At 41.2% G+C, this 19,249-nt stretch overlaps 1 protein-coding gene across 1 annotated transcript in view; it reads left to right on the top strand.

Moving 5' to 3' along the window:
- The window catches only part of LOC117545622, a 44,640-nt gene extending 32,034 nt beyond the window's left edge, over nt 1–12,606 (top strand). The window contains 7 exon segments of the mRNA XM_034215476.1: nt 3,671–3,728; nt 7,067–7,102; nt 7,282–7,369; nt 8,693–8,854; nt 10,436–10,536; nt 11,635–11,776; nt 11,882–12,606. Of these exon segments, the coding sequence (XP_034071367.1) occupies nt 3,671–3,728; nt 7,067–7,102; nt 7,282–7,369; nt 8,693–8,854; nt 10,436–10,536; nt 11,635–11,776; nt 11,882–11,918 (624 nt within the window). The 3' untranslated portion in view covers nt 11,919–12,606.
- Nucleotides 12,607–19,249: the final 6,643 nt, after the last annotated feature.

Genomic DNA, 19,249 nt, shown 5'->3' with positions numbered 1-19,249 from the left:
ATGAGGTGAGGATGGAAAGTGCAGAGCCTGAAACTCCAAGTTTTTGGATAGTGCGAAGGAGGATCTGATGATTCACCGTGTCGAATGCAGCAGACAGGTCCAACAGGATGATGACAGAGGAGAGGGATGCAGTTTTGGCAGTGTGCAGTTCCTCCGTGACAGCAATGAGAGCAGTTTCTGTGGAGTGACCTGCCTTGAAACCAGACTGGTGAGGATCCAGAAGGTTATTCTGATGGAGATAACAGGAGAGTTGTTTAAAGACAGCGCGTTCAAGTGATTTAGACAGGAACGGGAGGAGAGAGACAGGCCTGTAGTTTATAACATCAGACGGGTTGAGAGTAGGTTTCATTAGGAGAGGGTTTACTCTTGCCTCGTTGAGACTGTTTGGAAAGTGACCAGAAGTTAGAGAAGTGTTGATGAAATGGGTGAGAAACGGTAGAATATCAGGAGCGATAGTCTGAAGGAGGTTTGAAGGGATAGGGTCCAGAGGACAGGTGGTAGGGCGGGCAGAGGTAATGAGGGTAAGAACCTCACTTGGAGAGAGAGGGGAAAAGGAGGTTAGTGTGTTGGTGGAAGGAGGGTCTGGTGACCCAGCGGTGAGTAAAGGTGAGTCAGAAAAAGAAGAGCGAATATCATCAACCTTTTTTCAAAGTGGGTAACAAAGTCGCTTGACAGAAGTGAGGAGGGGGGAGGGTCCAAGAGGGTGGAGAAGATGGAGAATAGTTTTTTAGGATTGGAATAGGAAGATTGGATCTTATCTTGAAAGAAAGTGCTTTTTGCCTGAGAGATCGAAGCAGAGAAAGAGGAGAGAAGAGCCTGATAGGTTAGGAGGTCGTCACGGTGTTTGGATTTCCACCGTTTCCGCTCTGCTGCCCTAAGGACGGTTCTATTAGCACGCAGTGCATCATTTAGCCAGGGAGCAGGAGGGGACTGACGAGCCTGCCGAGATGTGAGAGGACAGAGAGAGTCCAGAGTGGATGAGAGAGTAGAGAGGAGAGTTTGAAGCAGAGTTTGAAGGCAGGAGTTGGAACGAGTCAGAGGAAGGGAGGGCTGAGAGCACCGACGAGGCAAAGGTAGAGGGGGAGAGGGAACGAAGGTTACAGCGGACAAGTGCAGGATGAGAAGCGATTAGTTTGTTATGTTTGGAAAGGGGTAGAGAGAATGAAATGAAGAAGTGATCGGATGTGTGGAGCGGGTTTACAGAGAGGTTAGAAGTAGCGCAGTTCCTTGAGAATATGAGATCAAGGACATTGCCAGCTTTATGAGTCGGTGGGGATGGAGACAGTGAGAAAGCAAAGGCGGTTAACAGGGATGTTAGTTCGTCTATCTTCCCCGTCTGGAGGTTGAAGTCCGAGAAGTACAGCGGGAGGGCCAGTTTCAGGGATGTGTGAGAGGAGATTATCTAATTCCTCCAAGAAGTCCCCCAAGGCGCCTGGTGAACGGTAGAGAACAACAATGGTTAACTGTATAGGATGGGTTACTGTGACGGCATGGAATTCAAAGGTGGAAGGAGTGAAGTTAGGTAGCTTGAAGAGGGAAAAGCTCCATTTGGGAGAGAGCAGGAGACCAGTGCCACCTCCTCTGCCAGTTGGTCTGGGTGTATGGGAGAAGGAATATGCAGTGGAGAGAGCTGCTGGGGTGGATGTGTTGGATGGAGTAATCCAGGTCTCAGTGAGAGCAAGGAAATCCAGAGACTGCAGGGAGGCGTAGCCAGAGATGAAGTCAGCCTTAGGAACAGCTGACTGGCAATTCCACAGGCCACCTGAAACTAGATGTTGGATCTCAGTGGAGCATGTGGGATAGATGAGAGCAGGCCGGTTATAGCGATTAGGAGATACACGGGGCCAGTGATAATTGCGAGAAGACACATGAACAGGAATGGAGAAAATACACATGATTATAGCATGAGGGGCTAGAAAACTAAAGAAAAGAGAAATAAGACACCAGCTCAATCAGAGTAGGATTTGCCTCCTCTTTGCCTCCCTCGTGACTCCCGTAGGACTCCAATGTCTTTGTCAGTCTTACTCCCGTAGGACTCAGTCTTGTCAGTCTTCGGCTGTCTGACGCTTAAGCTGACGCTCCAGGAAAGAGCTACCTAAAATGGACGCCTGATTGCTGAGTTCTCACAGCTGTAGGGCCACGCCCCTCTAATTAGTTAACTATCTACAGCTGATGGGCGACAATAGACTGGCCCTGCCTCTATTGTAATGCAGGCTTGAGTGCTGAGACCTGTGCAGTAGGTTTCGCCTGAGCAGATCTGAGATTTAAAATCTCTCAAAAGCGCTGTATAAGCTACAATAACTACAGAACAATTATACAGAGTAGAATAAATGAAACAGAGAAGTCTAATTAAACAAGAATATAACTTACAGTGGTTGCTGCGTCAATAGGTAAAATCTTCACCCGGTCCAGATGCACACTGAGTTCATCAGATTTTAAATGCGGTATTTAAATGCTTTTTTAGGTGAAAGGTGACTGAGTCACGCTGTTGTACTTCACGCAATCAATAGACTGGCCCTGCCTCTATTATAATGAAGGCTTGAGTGCTGAGACCTGTGCAGCAGGTTTCGCCTGAGCAGATCTGAGATTTAAAATCTCTCAAAAGCGCCGTATTAGCTACAATAACTACAGAACAATTATACAGAGTAGAATCAAAATGTTCTGCTGAGACTGTCCATGATGGTATTTAACACATTCTTACTTGTAGTGCCTGTCTGGAAGTCTAAATGAGTGTTGTTGAGCAGTCTTAAGAAATCATTACCATTCATGGGGTTAGGCCTTTGAATAGAGTGGAGCAGTGATGACGTATTTCTGTAAGCCGACCCAAAAGACAGCATCACTCAGGGCTCTCTTGGCAGAAAGCAATGTTTTTTTTTCATAGGGTTTGGGAATATCGCTGAAAATAAGATCGGTGGCTAACACATGTTTATGATGGTAGTCATGTTTTGTGGCAATTATTGTACATTTGGTTTTGCGTACCATGAGCGGGACAAATAAAAATGAAATGCCTACCTACATGTTTTGTTCAACTGGAAAATCAAAAACACTACAACAGTTGAATTGCAAATGCAATCGCCAGATTAAATTGCTCACGTTTGAACTAAGGTTATAAACAGTAGCTCAGTCTGTCGGGACTTTGGTTCGTAAATGAGAGATCGCTGGTTCAAGTCCCAATCATACCAAATAAATACGGAGTGTGGACTGGTAGCTGGAGAGACTCTTGGGATCAATGAAGGTATACTACTTTACGCTGACATGACTTCACGTCAATATGCTAAGCTAAAGCCGGCTAATGTTAGGCAAGTTGATGTTTCGTAATCTATTTGAGTCACTTGTTAGCAACGACACTTGTATGCCACATAAAAGCTTCAGACGTTCTCCAGTGGGGTATTTACTGACATTTTTGTTGTGGAACAAAATGTGAAAATCTATTAAGCATGTGTCAACCATAGACCATATTTCTGGAATTTAACTGAAAACCATTTATTTGTGTCGAAGGAGTAAAGAAGCAGTAATATGCTAACTAATTTCCTGGTTTAGGACTGATTCCTAGACCACTCTATTTCTGTGCGCAGCAACACAAATGGACATTTACTTGGTTTGAGGCAAGCTATATTTAATATATTCTATATTTAATAATGTGACCCTTTGGTGGTGTTGTGTTTTGCAGGAAGGAGCATCCGCCCGAAAGGCCCAGACTCCAGCGCTTCAGCCGGTCCCGCGTCCAGGTCGGTGTTTCTCTCTGAGATTTGTGCAGAAATACTGCAGAAATACTTAAAACATTAATGGAACATCCATTTTTTTAAGATTTGATGTCCATGACACGTACTAGATTTGGACCAGAAATCTGTCTTTGTTAAATGGATACTTTTTATATTCAGAATAATATATATTTTTTTTTTATCCTTGGGGTTAGTAATAGTTGCTAAATTAATAAATAAAGAAAAAAAATCTATAACATATATTTAAAGGTGGGGTAGGTAAGTTTCAGAAACCGGCTCGAGTGCACTAAAATTTGAAAGTACACAGCCGAAAAGAATCCGCCCCTTCCTTCAGACTTCCTTACAGAGCACCTTCTCCAACACACATGAACGCGCACATGACGTCAGCAGACTGGTGAAAGTGGCCGCCTGTTGCTGGCGAGTCAGTGAAGTACTGCTGCAATGCACGCCCAATGAGGGCACGAGATACATTTGTGCGTGCACGAGATGGAAGGCTGACAGACGGGGCGGCAATCCAATCCGTTTAGCCGGGCCGGCTAAACGGATTGGTTGTACTTTTTACAGTATACGGGTTCCACAGATGACATTTTTTTTATGGATTTTTTTGTCAAAGCACTTCAGATATTCATTGCTATCGGGATGTTAAGAGCATTCCATGGAATATAACAAAGTGTATCTCGAGCCGGTTTCTGAAACTTACCTACCCCACCTTTAAGTTGAAATAAAATAAACTGTAACAAATCAAATCTACATATATTTAGATAGATAATAATAAGTACAATTGAATGAAATGTCCACTTCCAGCATCTTATCTATTCTTGCTGTCATTTTCGATCCGGAGGAGCAGGAAAAAACTCTACTAGATTAAGAAAAGACTCTGTGAAAAATAAAACCACTTTCTTTCCATTATGCAGTAAGTTCCTTTTTTTCTAAAAGGTCAAATATCCAGCTGTTTAGTCTCCCTTTCTGTCCTTATCCTCTGTAGCCTTGACCTGAATGACATGTGGCTGATTGTGATTTCCAACATTTCCTGTCTGTCTTGCCTGTCAGTAAATGTCAGGAAGCTGTCCTCATGTGTCAGTCAGTTTAAACCAAAGTTTCCTCAGGGACTCTGCGAGGCGAATACACCATATTATCCGACCAACCAATCAATCACACTCAACACTACCAGCTGTTGCGTTTGAGTTGTTGTAGCTCCAGAGATTTTCTCACATGTACCTGAAATTGTAAAAAAAAAAAAAAATGTTTGTCTGTGACCAGGTTTCATTTTAAGGTCACAATGTCAGAAATAAATTATTCAATACCAGTACCAGTGAAATTCTAGGATTGTCATTAACCAATTTGATGCATCGGTAAAAATAAATGTCTATGAATACTTTCCCTTTCAACAAAATATTTTATAGATGTTTTACATTTGAACACATCATCATAACTTTATAATTTACCTTTGCCCAATAACATTATTATTTCTGAATGTGTGCTGCCCACTTGCTGCTAACAGCTAACATAACTAGCTATCCTCTTGTCAATTTCAAAACTAATCGTTGTTCACTACGTAGCATACAAAGGGCAAAAGAATATGCCTCATCCTCTAGAGCAGTGGTTCCCAAACTTTTTGTGCCCAAGGCACACCAAAGGACAAGTACAAATCTCAAGGCACACCTATTGTGCAAAATAGCCCTTATAACACGTGTTATCACTCATATCATGTCAAATATCTGTAAATGTGCATAATTATTTACTAATGCCAAATAAAATGTGACAAAGACAACTATATTACTCATGAAATATTTATTAACGAAATATTTCAGAAATTAATTTGAAACTTTATCAAATTAGGCTTCATCAAAGCAGCAACACACTCATTTAAACCAGACAGGTCACAACATTAAAAATGAGGCAAAGGAAACTCAGCAGAAATTCAGCACAGAGAACTGTCAATGCAAGGAAGCTGCATTGTCCATGGTCCTGAACTACAAATTATAAATGTATTACTTTAAAAAAAGTAATATATTACACTACTTCGTTACTATCTACATAAAGTAACTTGTTACTTTACTCGCCGAGCACGTACGAACTTGCACATGCCTGAGTGGCAATAACTTTCCTTACCAGCAGGCGGCGGTAGTGTGTATTTGTCATTCAAAACAGGCAACAACCGGAAGACAGAGAAGAAGAACAGACGACGTGATATCAACAAACAACAAATAGCTGTGCGGTAGCTTCACCTTAGCATGTGTTCTTTGCAGGTGTTTGTTGAGGTTTGACGTGGTGTTTACAGCAGTGGATAACAGCTTCTGGCCTGGACACAGTTTGCACCTCACCGTCACATTCCTGTCTATTCTTCGGACGAACTCAAAATAATGGGCAGACCTCCACCCCTCGAAAGTTATCGCTGACTCAGCCATGTTTATGCAGCACTGCACGTGGAGATGTGGACGCACAAGTCGTGCAGATTACGTACATATAAACCTACAAAGTACTGATATAGTAAATTCAAAAGTAATTATTTTTGTGTAGTTGTATATTGCAATAATAACGTATGGTTGCACAAAATCCCACGGCACACCCGGACTTGCCTCACGGCACACCAGTGTGCCGCGGCACACCGTTTGGGAACCACTGCTCTAGAGGCCTGGAGAAGATCTATGTTTGTCCGACACACATATTTCTGTTGTCCCTGGGATGAGAGGGTCCCATCATTCTTGAGCCTCCTGGTACATGCTGTACTGTAGAGAAACAAGTTCCATCACAATTTCGAAATGTTGGCATCAAAATTAACATCCCTACTCTTAGATATTTTAGCATTTGACCTTCCCCTGCTTACCACATAAAATGATACGGAACTTATCTCGGCCTTGAGCATAAAAACTGCTTGGTCCAAATTGCTGGGATATCTACTTCTGCTCGACATAACCATACTGTGGAAAAAAACTTCTGGGTGAAACTGCCTCCATGAAAGGGACTTTTGTTTGAGGAGAAGAATCAAATGTGTGTTTGACTCCTCAGCAAATATGTGCCCAAAGATTGGAGTTGAGGATATGTGAGAACACAACAAAGCAACATCAGTCTGCATCTTGTTCCATGATGACTGGACTGAAGTGACATGCATAAAGAAGGGCTAAAGGAAGGAGTCACCTCTTGCAGATTTAATAGTGTATTTGCTGACACAGGATCTTTTATTTATTTTAGTTTTTTATTTGAGCTATTGCCAGTCAATTATTTCACAGAATACTTTGGTTATATTTCTAAAAAATGAATATTCTTAGTGGAATTGTTGTACTTGTTATTTTAGTTTGTTGAAAAAAAGTTGTTTACCTAAAATTGTTTTTTTTCCCTTCTAGTTTCACAAGCCAGACCTCCACCGAATCAAAAGAAAGGTACGTATTTCACTTAATTGGACTATGTTTTTGGTATTTATATAAAAAGCAATATACTGAATATGATGTAACATAACAGAATTTGTTTTCTTTATTTGCATAAAACTGCATTTTATTTGACTGTCTATTTGACACTACCAATATTTTTAAAGACCTTTTTATCATCATTTTCTCAACAGGGTCCCGGACCCCCATTGTCATCATCCCTGCCGCCACCACCTCACTCATCACAATGCTCAATGCTAAGGAGCTCCTGCAGGATCTGAAGTAAGTGTATCTACCTGTTGACCTTCTTGCTGCCCCCAATCAGTCAACTAAACATTAGTCGGCTAAAAAAGTATTTGTCGACAAATTATTCATTTGTCTTTTAGTCAAAGGGGGAAAAAAAGTATATTTTATATGAAGCACAACGTGCCATGCTGTTATAACGTTCTTTATGAGCCTTTGAAACTGAAAATAATTTGGGAATATATATGCATAAATAATATTAATAATCATAATTTATCATAAACATCCAACGATTAGTGGACTAATCGCCTGAATTGACGACTATTGTTCGACTAGACAAATCTTTAGTCAAAAGCAGCCCTAGATGTGTTTTTTTTTTTACGAAAATGGGTACCAAAAGCTGTTTTTATAAGTTATGAGGTTGCTGCACTGTCGAGTAAAATGCATATTTAAAAAATAAATAAATAAAATGGTGAAAATATTTGGGCCCAGAATTTATCCCTGTGGCACGCCCATCCTATTTGTTATGGCTCAGTGCCGTCAATAGCCTCGACTGGAGGCATTATGTTTAAGGGATTTTTCGTCAATCCCATTTCATCAGAAACACCTAGAGGAAATGTCTTCTAATTGGGCACAGATATCCACTATATTTTCATGGACAAAAGTTTCTTCGACCTTAAACACTTTTTTTCCCATAAGTCATACGTTAGTCATGACAATCTCTCGTGAATGACTAATAGGATAACATGTGGATAATAGTGATAACTTGTTTCTAACCACTTAATATCTATTAGTCATTTTAACAGAGTTCTTCCTGATTTTCTACCTGATCTTTATTTACAACTTCCTTCTCTTCCTGTCTGCCAAGATCACTTTACCTTGCTGAGGATCACAAGATCAGGCCCGGGGAAATGTTACTTGGCAGAACTTGGCCTTTGGGCACATTTTTACCACAGCACTGAACATAGCGTCATAAAACCAAACAGAAAATGAAGAAACTGGCAATTTCCACAGTGCAACTACATGTCCGTTTTATCTAACTGGCTAATGCAGTATCCCAATCCCATCCATTATTCTCATTCACTCAGAAAAGAGGAAGACTCGAGCATTATATTACACAATCAAAGTGGAAAAAAGCTCCTGAACATTTGGTTTCATACCTTTGTTTGTTTTTCTTTAGCATTAATTATATATTACTTAATAACCAACAGTCACATCTCAAGTTGTGGGAAAAGAAAGTCTACGTTGATACCAAAGCATTTTTAGGAATATAGTATTGGTGTTTAGCAAGTGTGTTTAGCGTCTATAAAGTATTATAAATGAGATAAAGTAACACTATTCATTTTGTTTGTGCCAATTCAGGTTTGTCACGCCGGAAGAGAAGAAGAAGCAGGGCATCCAGCGTGATAATGAGGTTCTGCTGCAGAGACGCAAAGACCAGATCCAGCCGGGGGGGGCGACTGTGAGCGTCACCGTGCCGTACCGAATCATCGACCAGCCGCTCAAACTGGCTCCACAGGACTGGTAAGGATTATAATTAATAGTGATGTAAAATGTTTTTCTATATTTGTAATATGAATTGCAGGTTAAAGTTGAACAGCATGTTATTTATATTTTTATCTAAAATAGTTATATAATCATCAAGTTCATTGGAAAATTGTGCAACAAAAAGCTAAAAATATTTATAAAAATGAACGCCTATTTTTAGTCTACGCATGAAACAGCCACCTGTCATTTATCAGGGTGAGATTGAGTCTTTCACAAATCATTTCAGAATTAGTATTATCTATCTGGTACAAAATGCTCACTACTTTGTATTCTCATGTTTTACCTTTTTAGAGAGCTCAGGGTCCTACTTTTTATTTGGTTCACAAGTTCTTTATAAGAAAGGAACGCCTCACATCCTGTCATCATGGAGGCAGTTGGTGTGGGGGGTTCACTGGGCGGTTTCACTCCTGTTTCTAGTACACAAACCAAACAGTAAAACATTCATTTAATCTAATGGCACTGTTCAAGTAAGAGATATTATGCAGTGTACGACCTTGCTTATTACACGGAAACTAAATAAATCAACAATTGGACACAACAAACTGATTTTAGCATTAATTTATTGATTGAAAATAGTCCCCCTTCTGCGAGGCAATTGCTGAACTGCAGTTACAGCAAAGTCACTTTAAATGGCGGCAACACTGTTTTAGGTGTTCTGCCACTGTACTGTTTAAGTCCTGTTACTTCCTGTCCGTCTTTCGCTGATTCATGTCATCTCTCTTTTCATCTGTTTCCTTCCCTTGTGCTTTTTTAATTATTATTCTTCTCTTATTTTCATTTACCGGGGACAGTTGAGCCACCATGAATCAAGTGTCATGCTCTCAACAAATATATATATATATATTAGGGCTGTCAGTTGATTAAAATATTTAATCGCGATTAATCGCATGATTGTCCATAGTTAATCGCAAATTAATCGCACATTTTTGATCTGTTTTTAAATGTACCTTAGAGGAATATTTTTCAAGTTTTTAATACTCTTATCAACACATGAGTGGACAAATATGCTTTATGCTAATGTTTATTATCATTTGAACAATGACAAATAATCTCATGAATATTAAACACAACAACTTCTGAACATTACAAATATTCGCCTCAATTCAACCTGGAACCTAATACAATAAAAATTGTGGTGTGTGGTGTGTGTGTGTGTGTGTGTGGTGTGTGTGTGTGTGTGTGTGTGTGTGGTGTGGTGTGTGTGTGTGTGTGTGTTGTGTGTGTGTGTGTGTTGTGTGTGTGTGTGTGTGTGGTTGTGTGTGTGTGTGTGTGTGTGTGTGTGTGTGTGTGTGTGTGTGGTGTGTGTGTGTGTGTGTGTGTGTGTGTGTGTGTGTGTGTGTGTGTGTGTGTGTGTGTGTGTGTGTGTGTGTGTGTGTGTGTGTGTGTGTGTGTGTGTGTGTGTGTGTGTGTGTGTGTGTGTGTGTGTGTGTGTGTGTGTGTGTGTGTGTGTGTGTGTGTGTGTGTGTGTGTGTGTGTGTGTGTGTGTGTGTGTGTGTGTGTGTGTGTGTGTGTGTGTGTGTGTGTGTGTGTGTGTGTGTGTGTGTGTGTGTCTGTCAGGGATCGAGTGGTGGCCGTGTTTGTGCAGGGTCCTGCCTGGCAGTTCAAAGGCTGGCCGTGGCTGCTGCCTGATGGATCTCCTGTTGACATTTTTGCCAAAAGTGAGTAAGGTCCTTGAGACATTGTTGCCACATTTTACTGGCGGTAGGCTTGAGCAGTATAATGATTTTACGAAGCACCAGTACATTAAAAAATCCAGACAGTGTGATGTTCATTATTACAGATGAGCGGCTTTCTATGATGCATGCATTGTGGTGCACATTGTAGTTAGGAAACCAGTTTCTAAACTGTAGGCTATATTTATTATCAATATAAGTATGATTCTTTTTCATCAGCCAGCGCATTTCTGTAAAGCATATATTTCTCTATTATTTATAATAATATTTTGTGAATATCTAATTATTGATTAATGTTCTGTTGTTGCGCTTCTGGTTAGCACAATGATATCAATCGTCCAAATGTTCAGGCAAAAGGCTGTGTTATATAAACATTTTAAAATAAGTTACATTAGTAAGTTCAGTCTGTAAGCTTTTTTGGTTATCTGAAGTAATATTAATGGGCCAAAATTATGTAAAAGTTGCAACGTTTTCTCAAATTTCCTTGGAGCATGATGAGCAAACCTGTACCGCAAAAGAACGGTGAAATGTTTGTAGATCAAACAACTCTTATATTAATTAGGAAAAATAGATCTAAAGTTGGGTATTGGTGGAAACAGTGGCCTTCAGCTAACATAAAGACACGGCCCCTAGGTGAGCGTTTTGTTTGTCCACTCTGGGTTACTGTGGTGGCTATGCAGATACAAGGGCCAGTTTGAAGCTATTGAGAATGCAACGATTCATACTGTCATGTGATAACACAATAAAATATTCAATTTCTGCTAATAGTTCCCTTTTTATACTACACACTGGTCCTTTCTCTAAGCAAATCATCAATGCATAAAACTGTGAAAGTGCTTTTTTGCCAGGAAATATATGCAGTCCACCCAAGCTAGCAGGATATTAGCGGCCGCCTGCAGCAGACACAGATCTTTAGAGCTTAAGTCACTCTGGTTCTCAATTTCTGAAAGTATTTGGCACACGATACAAAATGCAAATATGAATGTGAAGATTATATAGTTTATATACTGAGGGTGGCTCGTTTTATCCTGCCCTTGACCCGGAATCCTCTATATAAACGAATGCTTTACGTTTCCCCTCCAGTTCGAGCCTTTCATCTGAAGTACGACGAGGCGAAGATCGACCCCAACGTGCAGAAGTGGGATGTGTCCGTCCTGGAGCTGAGCCGCCACCGGCGCCATCTGGACCGACCCGTGTTCCTGCACTTCTGGGAAACCGTCGACAGGTGTGCAATGCTATAATTATTTGGGCCTCATCATGATGTATTTAAAGTCATGAAAACAATGACATTGCACAAACTGACCTTTTTTATTTTCTACTTTTTCCCCAGATACCTGGTCAAACACAAAGCTCACCTCCGGTTCTGAGCCCAGATCACTGCGTCCATCCCCGGAAAAAATACTATGACCCCCTCCAACCCTCCTCGGTCCAACTTGTATCCCCATTATCCATTTTGATTCTCATCTCGTGGACTTCCTCCTTTACTTCCTCGAGGACTACTTTTCTCTGGACACCTGCGGGGAGATTTAGGGAATTTTCTGTTTTTGGTTGTAATTATTTCCTAATATTTTCATGTAGAAAAATACCAAAATATGTTTTATATGAAAAAAATACTGTGGAAATGATTAAGATGCGATATCTAGCAACATAATGGGGTCGGAGGGAGAGGTTTCATTTTGTCAACAGTAAAGAGAACTGTTAAGGTCAAAATGACTCTTGGTAAAAACAAAGCAGTTTGAGGAAAGTGACTTCCTTTACACTTTTTCCTTTTGGGTTTCTTTGGTCTGAATGTACATATATGATATGATGATTGCTGTCAGATCACAGCTCTGAGCGGAGAGAAGGTTGCCAGTGATTTGTTAATACGACTGTTATCACGTCAGTCTGTTCCTAGCTCAGTTTTTGACTGATCAGCATTTCTCTGGGTCATGCAATGGCCTTGTTAAAGTCTTCGTTTTCTTCTTTGTTGGTGTTGTGCTAGAAGAGAAATATGATGGAAAGTATTGCTTTAAGTCGTCACATGAAAATAGACAATAAAGCCTCAGAAAAACAAAAGTCTGCGTGCTGCTTTTTGTAGACGATTTGTGTTTGTGAAAGGTCCCATGTCATGGCCATTTCTACTGATCATAATTCCATTGTTGAGGTCTACTAGAATATATTTACATTGTTCAATGTTCCAAACACACATTGGTTTCTCATACAGCATCTCTGTATAGTATGTGTATTCACTCTCTGTCCTAAACGGTTTGTTGGAGCTCCTGCAACCCCCCCCCCCCCCCTCATCTCTGTTCTGATGAGTCCACCACCGTTACAGCGGAACATCAGTGATTATGTGTTACAATGGCGTTTGTTAGCAACCAGAACATGACACCAGTAATGACAAACAGATGAGAATGCTGCGTGGGGTCTACTCTGGGTGCAGTGTTGGCAGGACGTTGCAGGGCTCGCTGCTGCGCCCTTTGAGGCTCGAGGAGTGGACAGTGTGAGCTGGATTACTGGTGTCGTTTCGTGGTTGCTGCGGGGTCTGCGAGACACTGCAGAACTCAGCCTGAGCACACACACTCACAGCCAGGCGGAGGTGTGTGTGTGTGTGTGGAAGAAAAATCTCCAACGAGGCGCATGGGGCAGCATCAAGCCCCCAGGAAGTGCGCCGGACTCAAATGAAAATATTCGTGGTGGCCTAACGGCGGTACTACACTTCCGTTTGGTTGCCAGACCCGGAAACACTTTTTCCCATTGACTTACATGGGGAAAGAGTGGTCTGTAAATCGTTGGATAATTTTGTTTTTAACTAAATAAACTACCCAGTATGAACACTTGGATAGCCCTTATTAAAAACATTCGTTCCTCAAGTTGTAATAATGTGCTAATAACGTTATTCTGAGAGTTATTTCCCTCTGCATTATGAACGCGCATCTAACCCACGGGACTGCGCCGCCCGGCACGTTCATGTTACGTGTTCAGCACTACGTGCGTTTATCTTTACCCATGGATGCACAATAAGAACGGACCATATCGCCTTACTGCCAGCCCACGGAGCTGTAAGAATGGATATATTGCACATGTTTGCTGTAATTCATCATTTGTAAAATATTATACTACATGGGCTGTATGATTAAATCTTGTACCGTAAATGTTCTATTAAATAAAGTTAATATTACCGACGTTAGATTAACGTCCCTGAAGCTTATTGCACTATATATATATATATATACAGTGCAATAATTATTTCATGCTAAATGAAGCTCTGTTGCTTGGATATCACTAGATCCTGTTACAGCGTAATATAAGTACATAACGATTGATGTGTACATTAGCATAATTACTAGCTAGCTGCTAACTGCTGCCTGGTTAATATCAAATTCATCATAATAACAAGCCATTACCATGTTGTCATGAACCCGCGGTGCTGTTACGTGTACGCAAATTGATGTGTTTGATGTGAACGAGCATTTTTGATTAAAGTTGCGCATGCGCTATGAGCGCACATACGGGTACTTCTCAGGCATGCCGGGTAATCTGTAGAGGCTTCTCAATACTCAAATTTCCCCTCCTCGACTCCTCGGTCCTCGGTCCTCCGGAAATGAATTTCAGCGCGCCATTTTGAAGGACGTCTCATTTCTCTAAATGCACACCGAGGACCGAGCATCGAGCGTCGAGGAGGCTCTCTGGAGGAGCTATAACCGAGGATACACTGATGGTTCCTCCACTGATGCATTTCCGGGAACGGTGGAGGCGTGATGCACGGCCGGACTTATCTCAGCCAATGACAGCCTATGCATGCATCCCCTGGATATTAGTTTAGAAACTGCTTTCATCGCGTCGCGATGTTTCCATGCAGAAAGCAGAGCAGTGTGTACAGGGTCGGCTCTAGAACAAATCGAATGGGGGGGAAATTATTTACCAAGGGGGGGCACACACTGCCGTCAACAACCAACACACAAACACCAACGCAACTTCAGCTGTAAAGTCTATTGTTTTTCACACGCATTGCAGGGTGTTGCGCTATTTTATAGCGCACCTATGACTTGTGCATACATGCACGGTTGTGGCACGACCACCAAAACAGAAACATATGGACATAGGCCACCATATAAAAGTGTGCAAATGTATTTAGTATCCTATTCATGTGAACATGTTTTAGGTGGGGGTGGACCTAACCTCCTCTAGGAGGGTCTATTGAAGTTAAATGCATCAATCTGGTGCACTTTGCGAGCAAAATGAAGAGATCTATGGATAGCCTATCTCTCAGCATCCATATGACACAGAACTGTACACAGATTTACTTTTTCTTTATGGATATTTTACTAATCACTCCCCTTTTAAACTGTATTCTTGTGTTACTGTCCTATAGTATTTCATACCCGTTTTTCATTTATTCTCTTATTTTTTAATAACTATAATGATCATATAAAGGTGTTCCTCGCAAATACTTGTTTACATAAATGGTGACCAAACCGTTTGAGACCCACTGAGATAACTTACACTAAAGTGAACTATCTAAACACTGAGAGAGTCCTTACCTCACTGAGCTGACGTTATAAGATCCTCTCAGTCTGACAGGAGAGGACTCTCCTCCACCTTGGTGTAGAAACAGCTCTTTATATCCGTTAGCACAGCCAGCTAACCAGATGCTAGTTACAACATTCCACGTTACCGCTCGCGCACTCACAAAATGCGCTCGAGCCATAGACACACACAGAGCCGAGCTTGAATGAAACACAGAGACCCAGAAGTAGGCTACTTGTACTGTACTGTATATCATATTATTTTCGATGGCTTTACTGTATAATCAGTTTAACAGATCGCCACTGGGCTTTCATCTAAACACACAGCCACGTAATGATAACAAAACAAAGGTCGAGGGTCATTGGTCAAGCAACACACCAATCAGAGAGCAGCAGTGAGCACACCTCAGGCTGTGTTTTATATTTGTATTCTTTATTTCTGATGTATTTCACACACAAAACCTTTACGGGCCGTCCACACTACAGCTTCGACAGCTTCAAAAACGGTTTCCAACGCGTCTGCCCATTCACTTTGAATGGGGTAACGTCACGTTGCCTCGCTTTTCACCGAACTAAATTGTGAGTAGCATAGCGGTCCGTCTCCGGCATCAGAAGTTGAACAAATGTTCAACTTCTGACGCCGGAGTAGCCAGCGCCAGCCAATCAAATCCCGTTTCTGAAAATCTGACAGCTCAAGCCCTAGCCAATCAAACCGCGTCTAAGCTGAGAGAGATATCCCGACGTTCATTTCTATATTTCAAAAAAAGATGGAGGAGAAACTAATTATCGCCGTAGCAAATCACCCGGTTTTGTATGACCAGACCCTCTTCACCTACAGGGATACAAACCGGAAGAACCAGTCATGGAGGGAGGTGGCAGAGACAGTGGGTGAAACTGGTTTAAAACTGAGTTTATATATATATATATTGCTCGCATAAAATCCCCGGGTTTTTTTTGCTTTGTATGTCGGGGGCGGGAGATTCATGTGATTGGTTGTTGGTCGCGTTGCTCGAATAAAATCCCCAAGCTTCAGACACGCCCAGCTCCAAGCTTTTTTTGAAGCTGTAGTGTGGACAACGTTAGTGGAAACATTTTCACTTATATGATTAAAAAAAAAAAACGGCAAAGTGGCAAGGCTTGCCCACGTGTTGGGGGGGCACAGTGACTCATTTGGGGGGGCATGGCCCGCGAATGACCCCCCATGACGCCGACCCTGAGTGTGTATAATATATATCACTCAGTATAACAGGCCTACTCTCTTTATTTGCTTTAGTTTAGTAGATATCTACAAACAAAGAGTCGATATTTTTCTAAGACCATTGCTTCACATAATAAAATACACAACGGCTTATGCTTTTGGAGCTGTAGGTGTGTGTGGTACAGTGTGTAGGTGTGTGTTGTACAGTGCGTAAATGCGGCGGACAGACGGGTCTCAGTTGGTTTGGTGTCCTCTGCTTACTTTTAATAGGCCTACTTGTAAATACAACTTTTGGCCCGTCATTTCAATTCCCCCTTTCAGCGACCAGAGAGAGGGGGGGATATATCCAGTCTCTGATTGTGTTACGTTATTATGAGAGTGCTCTCATACTTTAAATTGTATATATTTCTATAAATATATTTGTGTGTGTGTGTCCGCATCTGTAGCCTGTTATTGTCTCATTATACCGCACTCTCAATGAATTCAAAGTAAATATGTGGGGGAACAATGTTCAGCTGATCTAACAGAGATACAGCGCTATGACAAAACACTCGACAGCTGATGCAGCTGTTGCCACGTAATAATGAACGGACGTCTCTTTAAAATGACCGCTCAGAGGAGAGGAGTTCTCATTTCTTTAAACGTCTGCTGCTTCCCCTCCTCTCTCCTCGGTTCCCCTCCTCGGTCCTCCGCTCGCATCTCCTGTGGGCGGGTCTAAGTCTCGAGGAGGGGAACCGAGGAGGGGAGTCGAGGAGGGGAAATTTGAGTATTGAGAAGCCTCTTGTGACGTTTCACTCTCTCAAAAGTTGGGCCATTTTATCCATAGACATATAAAGAGTGGGAGAGGCAGAACTGCTCTTTCTTTTCAACATAATTTAAGTTACACATGATTTCTTCCAAGTGGTTTGGCTTGTTAAAAACATCTTGCATTATGATACAAGAATTTGCTGGCTTTGTGTTTACAGAAGTACCTGACTATGCCGGACTTTTGTGCAGCCTACGGATGCTCCAATCGCCGCTGTCTGCAAACAAGAACCCGTGGGATCACCACATATGTTTATGTTTGCTCAGTCTAATAAACCCATAACATGGTTGTGAAAGAATACCAAAGCTGAGGCTGGACGATGATTGATTGTTGGTGTGCCATGTGTCACTGTGTGTCTTATTGGTTTTGTGTTATACTGTATTTTATTGTGTGCAGCTGGTCCTTATCTCCAAGACACATTTAAAACAAATAACCTTGAACCTTGAAGCCCCATCTCTCCCCACCTGCTCCTGCTTCCTACATCCCCTCCACACCACACCAAGTTGTTCTTCTTAATAATAATAATACATTTATGTTGGGGGGCAGCCTTTCATAACACCCAAGGACACCTTACAGGGGCATAGGGGCAATATAGGCAACAATTTAAACAGTGGATTTTGTGATATATCAGCCGGGGTGAAACAAGACAAACCACAAATGGACTACAGAAGGACACAAAAGGACACATGGTACAGTTTATATTATTATTGGTCTTTTTTCAATAACATATTTCAAAGGTTCTGGATTTGTTTACAAATCTAGAAACTAAATACAAAACTAGGATGATATAAAGATCTCATGTCAAAAATAATTGTGATAAATTAGACAGAACAGGCCTGTCTGTGAGCACATTTTATGTTGGTTTGGTACTTCTGATAAAGGTGTGAATATCTAAATAATATACCAACATATGCTATTGTCATTAGTTGTGTCCCTGTTCTTCAAGCTAAGGCATTGCTAAATTAACAACTCTTGGCTTACAGAGTGGTAACATGAGACCGATTTTTATATATAAAATATAAATGTATTTTAATTTAATAATTTATTTTAAATATTAACAATATAATAAAATAAATGGAAATATATACACCGGCAAATATTTAATATAAATACCTTGTGTGTGTGTGTATAGCTATTGCTTTATCTGATTAATGTTATTTTCATATGAAAGTCCATGATTAAACTGAAAACTCATCTCTTTCGACATCACTTCGAGCGTTAGAACTATTAACTAAGCACTTTTATACTAATAAAGGACTGGCTTACCTAAAGCCAGTTGAGTAGCACTTGAAATGTTTGGCTCTATGAAACCTGATGTACTTATATGATTCTGTTTTCTTCAAGGTTGTGTCTTCCTGGTCGAATGTACTTATTGTAAGTCGCTTTGGATAAAAGCGTCAGCTAAATGCAATGTAATGTAATTATAAGTATGCAGTATCATAACTACATCTTTGATGTTTATAAAAAACCAAACCGTTTGAAAATTGGTTGAAAATTGAGCAAGCTATGGTTATTTAAATAGTAAACCATAATGTTTTGAATGAGAGCACTGTCTGTAGCAAGATGGCGGCCAAGTGGCAACGTCGGTCTCCATTGGCCAGCAGCGCGGGTGAGTCATCTAGTGTTTATATCTATGACCAATACAACACAAATTACAAAAAATACATAAAAAACAAACAATAACAACAATCAGACAAGAGGACAAAACTATGGAAAAATAAACCCTCCCACCCCCAGATCCGGACCATCCTTGTATTATTGCTCATTCAATCTATTATAGCATGCTAACAAATGGTACTTACTTTATTTTTACAGATCTGCATGGGAGACGATGGCGCGATGCAGAGCGCTGTCTGTGATTGTGCACGGGGGGATGTACAAATGCAGCCACGCTGCAGCATTGGCAATATTTGCCATGTGGCAGATCAGCTCCACAGATGTTGAGTGCCAGTGGAGGAAGCCTGGCACTTCAAAAGTAGTCCAGCCGGTGTCTCAACTTGACCAACAGCGAGAGGAGACATACAACCCACTGGCCAGAGACATCGCCAACTGTCAACTGGGGGGTTGTAAACGAGGCCGAAGGGGTGAAGGCTTTTGTGGAGGCCTATCAAGTGACAGTGTTCGAATCGAGTCTGGTCTCTTTGTGAGTGAGTCGGGTGTTCTGGGAGCATCACCCGATGGACTTGT

Source organism: Gymnodraco acuticeps, unplaced genomic scaffold (genome assembly GCF_902827175.1).
Source record: "Gymnodraco acuticeps unplaced genomic scaffold, fGymAcu1.1, whole genome shotgun sequence".
In the NCBI taxonomy this organism is placed as follows: domain Eukaryota; kingdom Metazoa; phylum Chordata; class Actinopteri; order Perciformes; family Bathydraconidae; genus Gymnodraco; species Gymnodraco acuticeps.
This window is presented reverse-complemented; position numbering and strand designations above follow the sequence as displayed.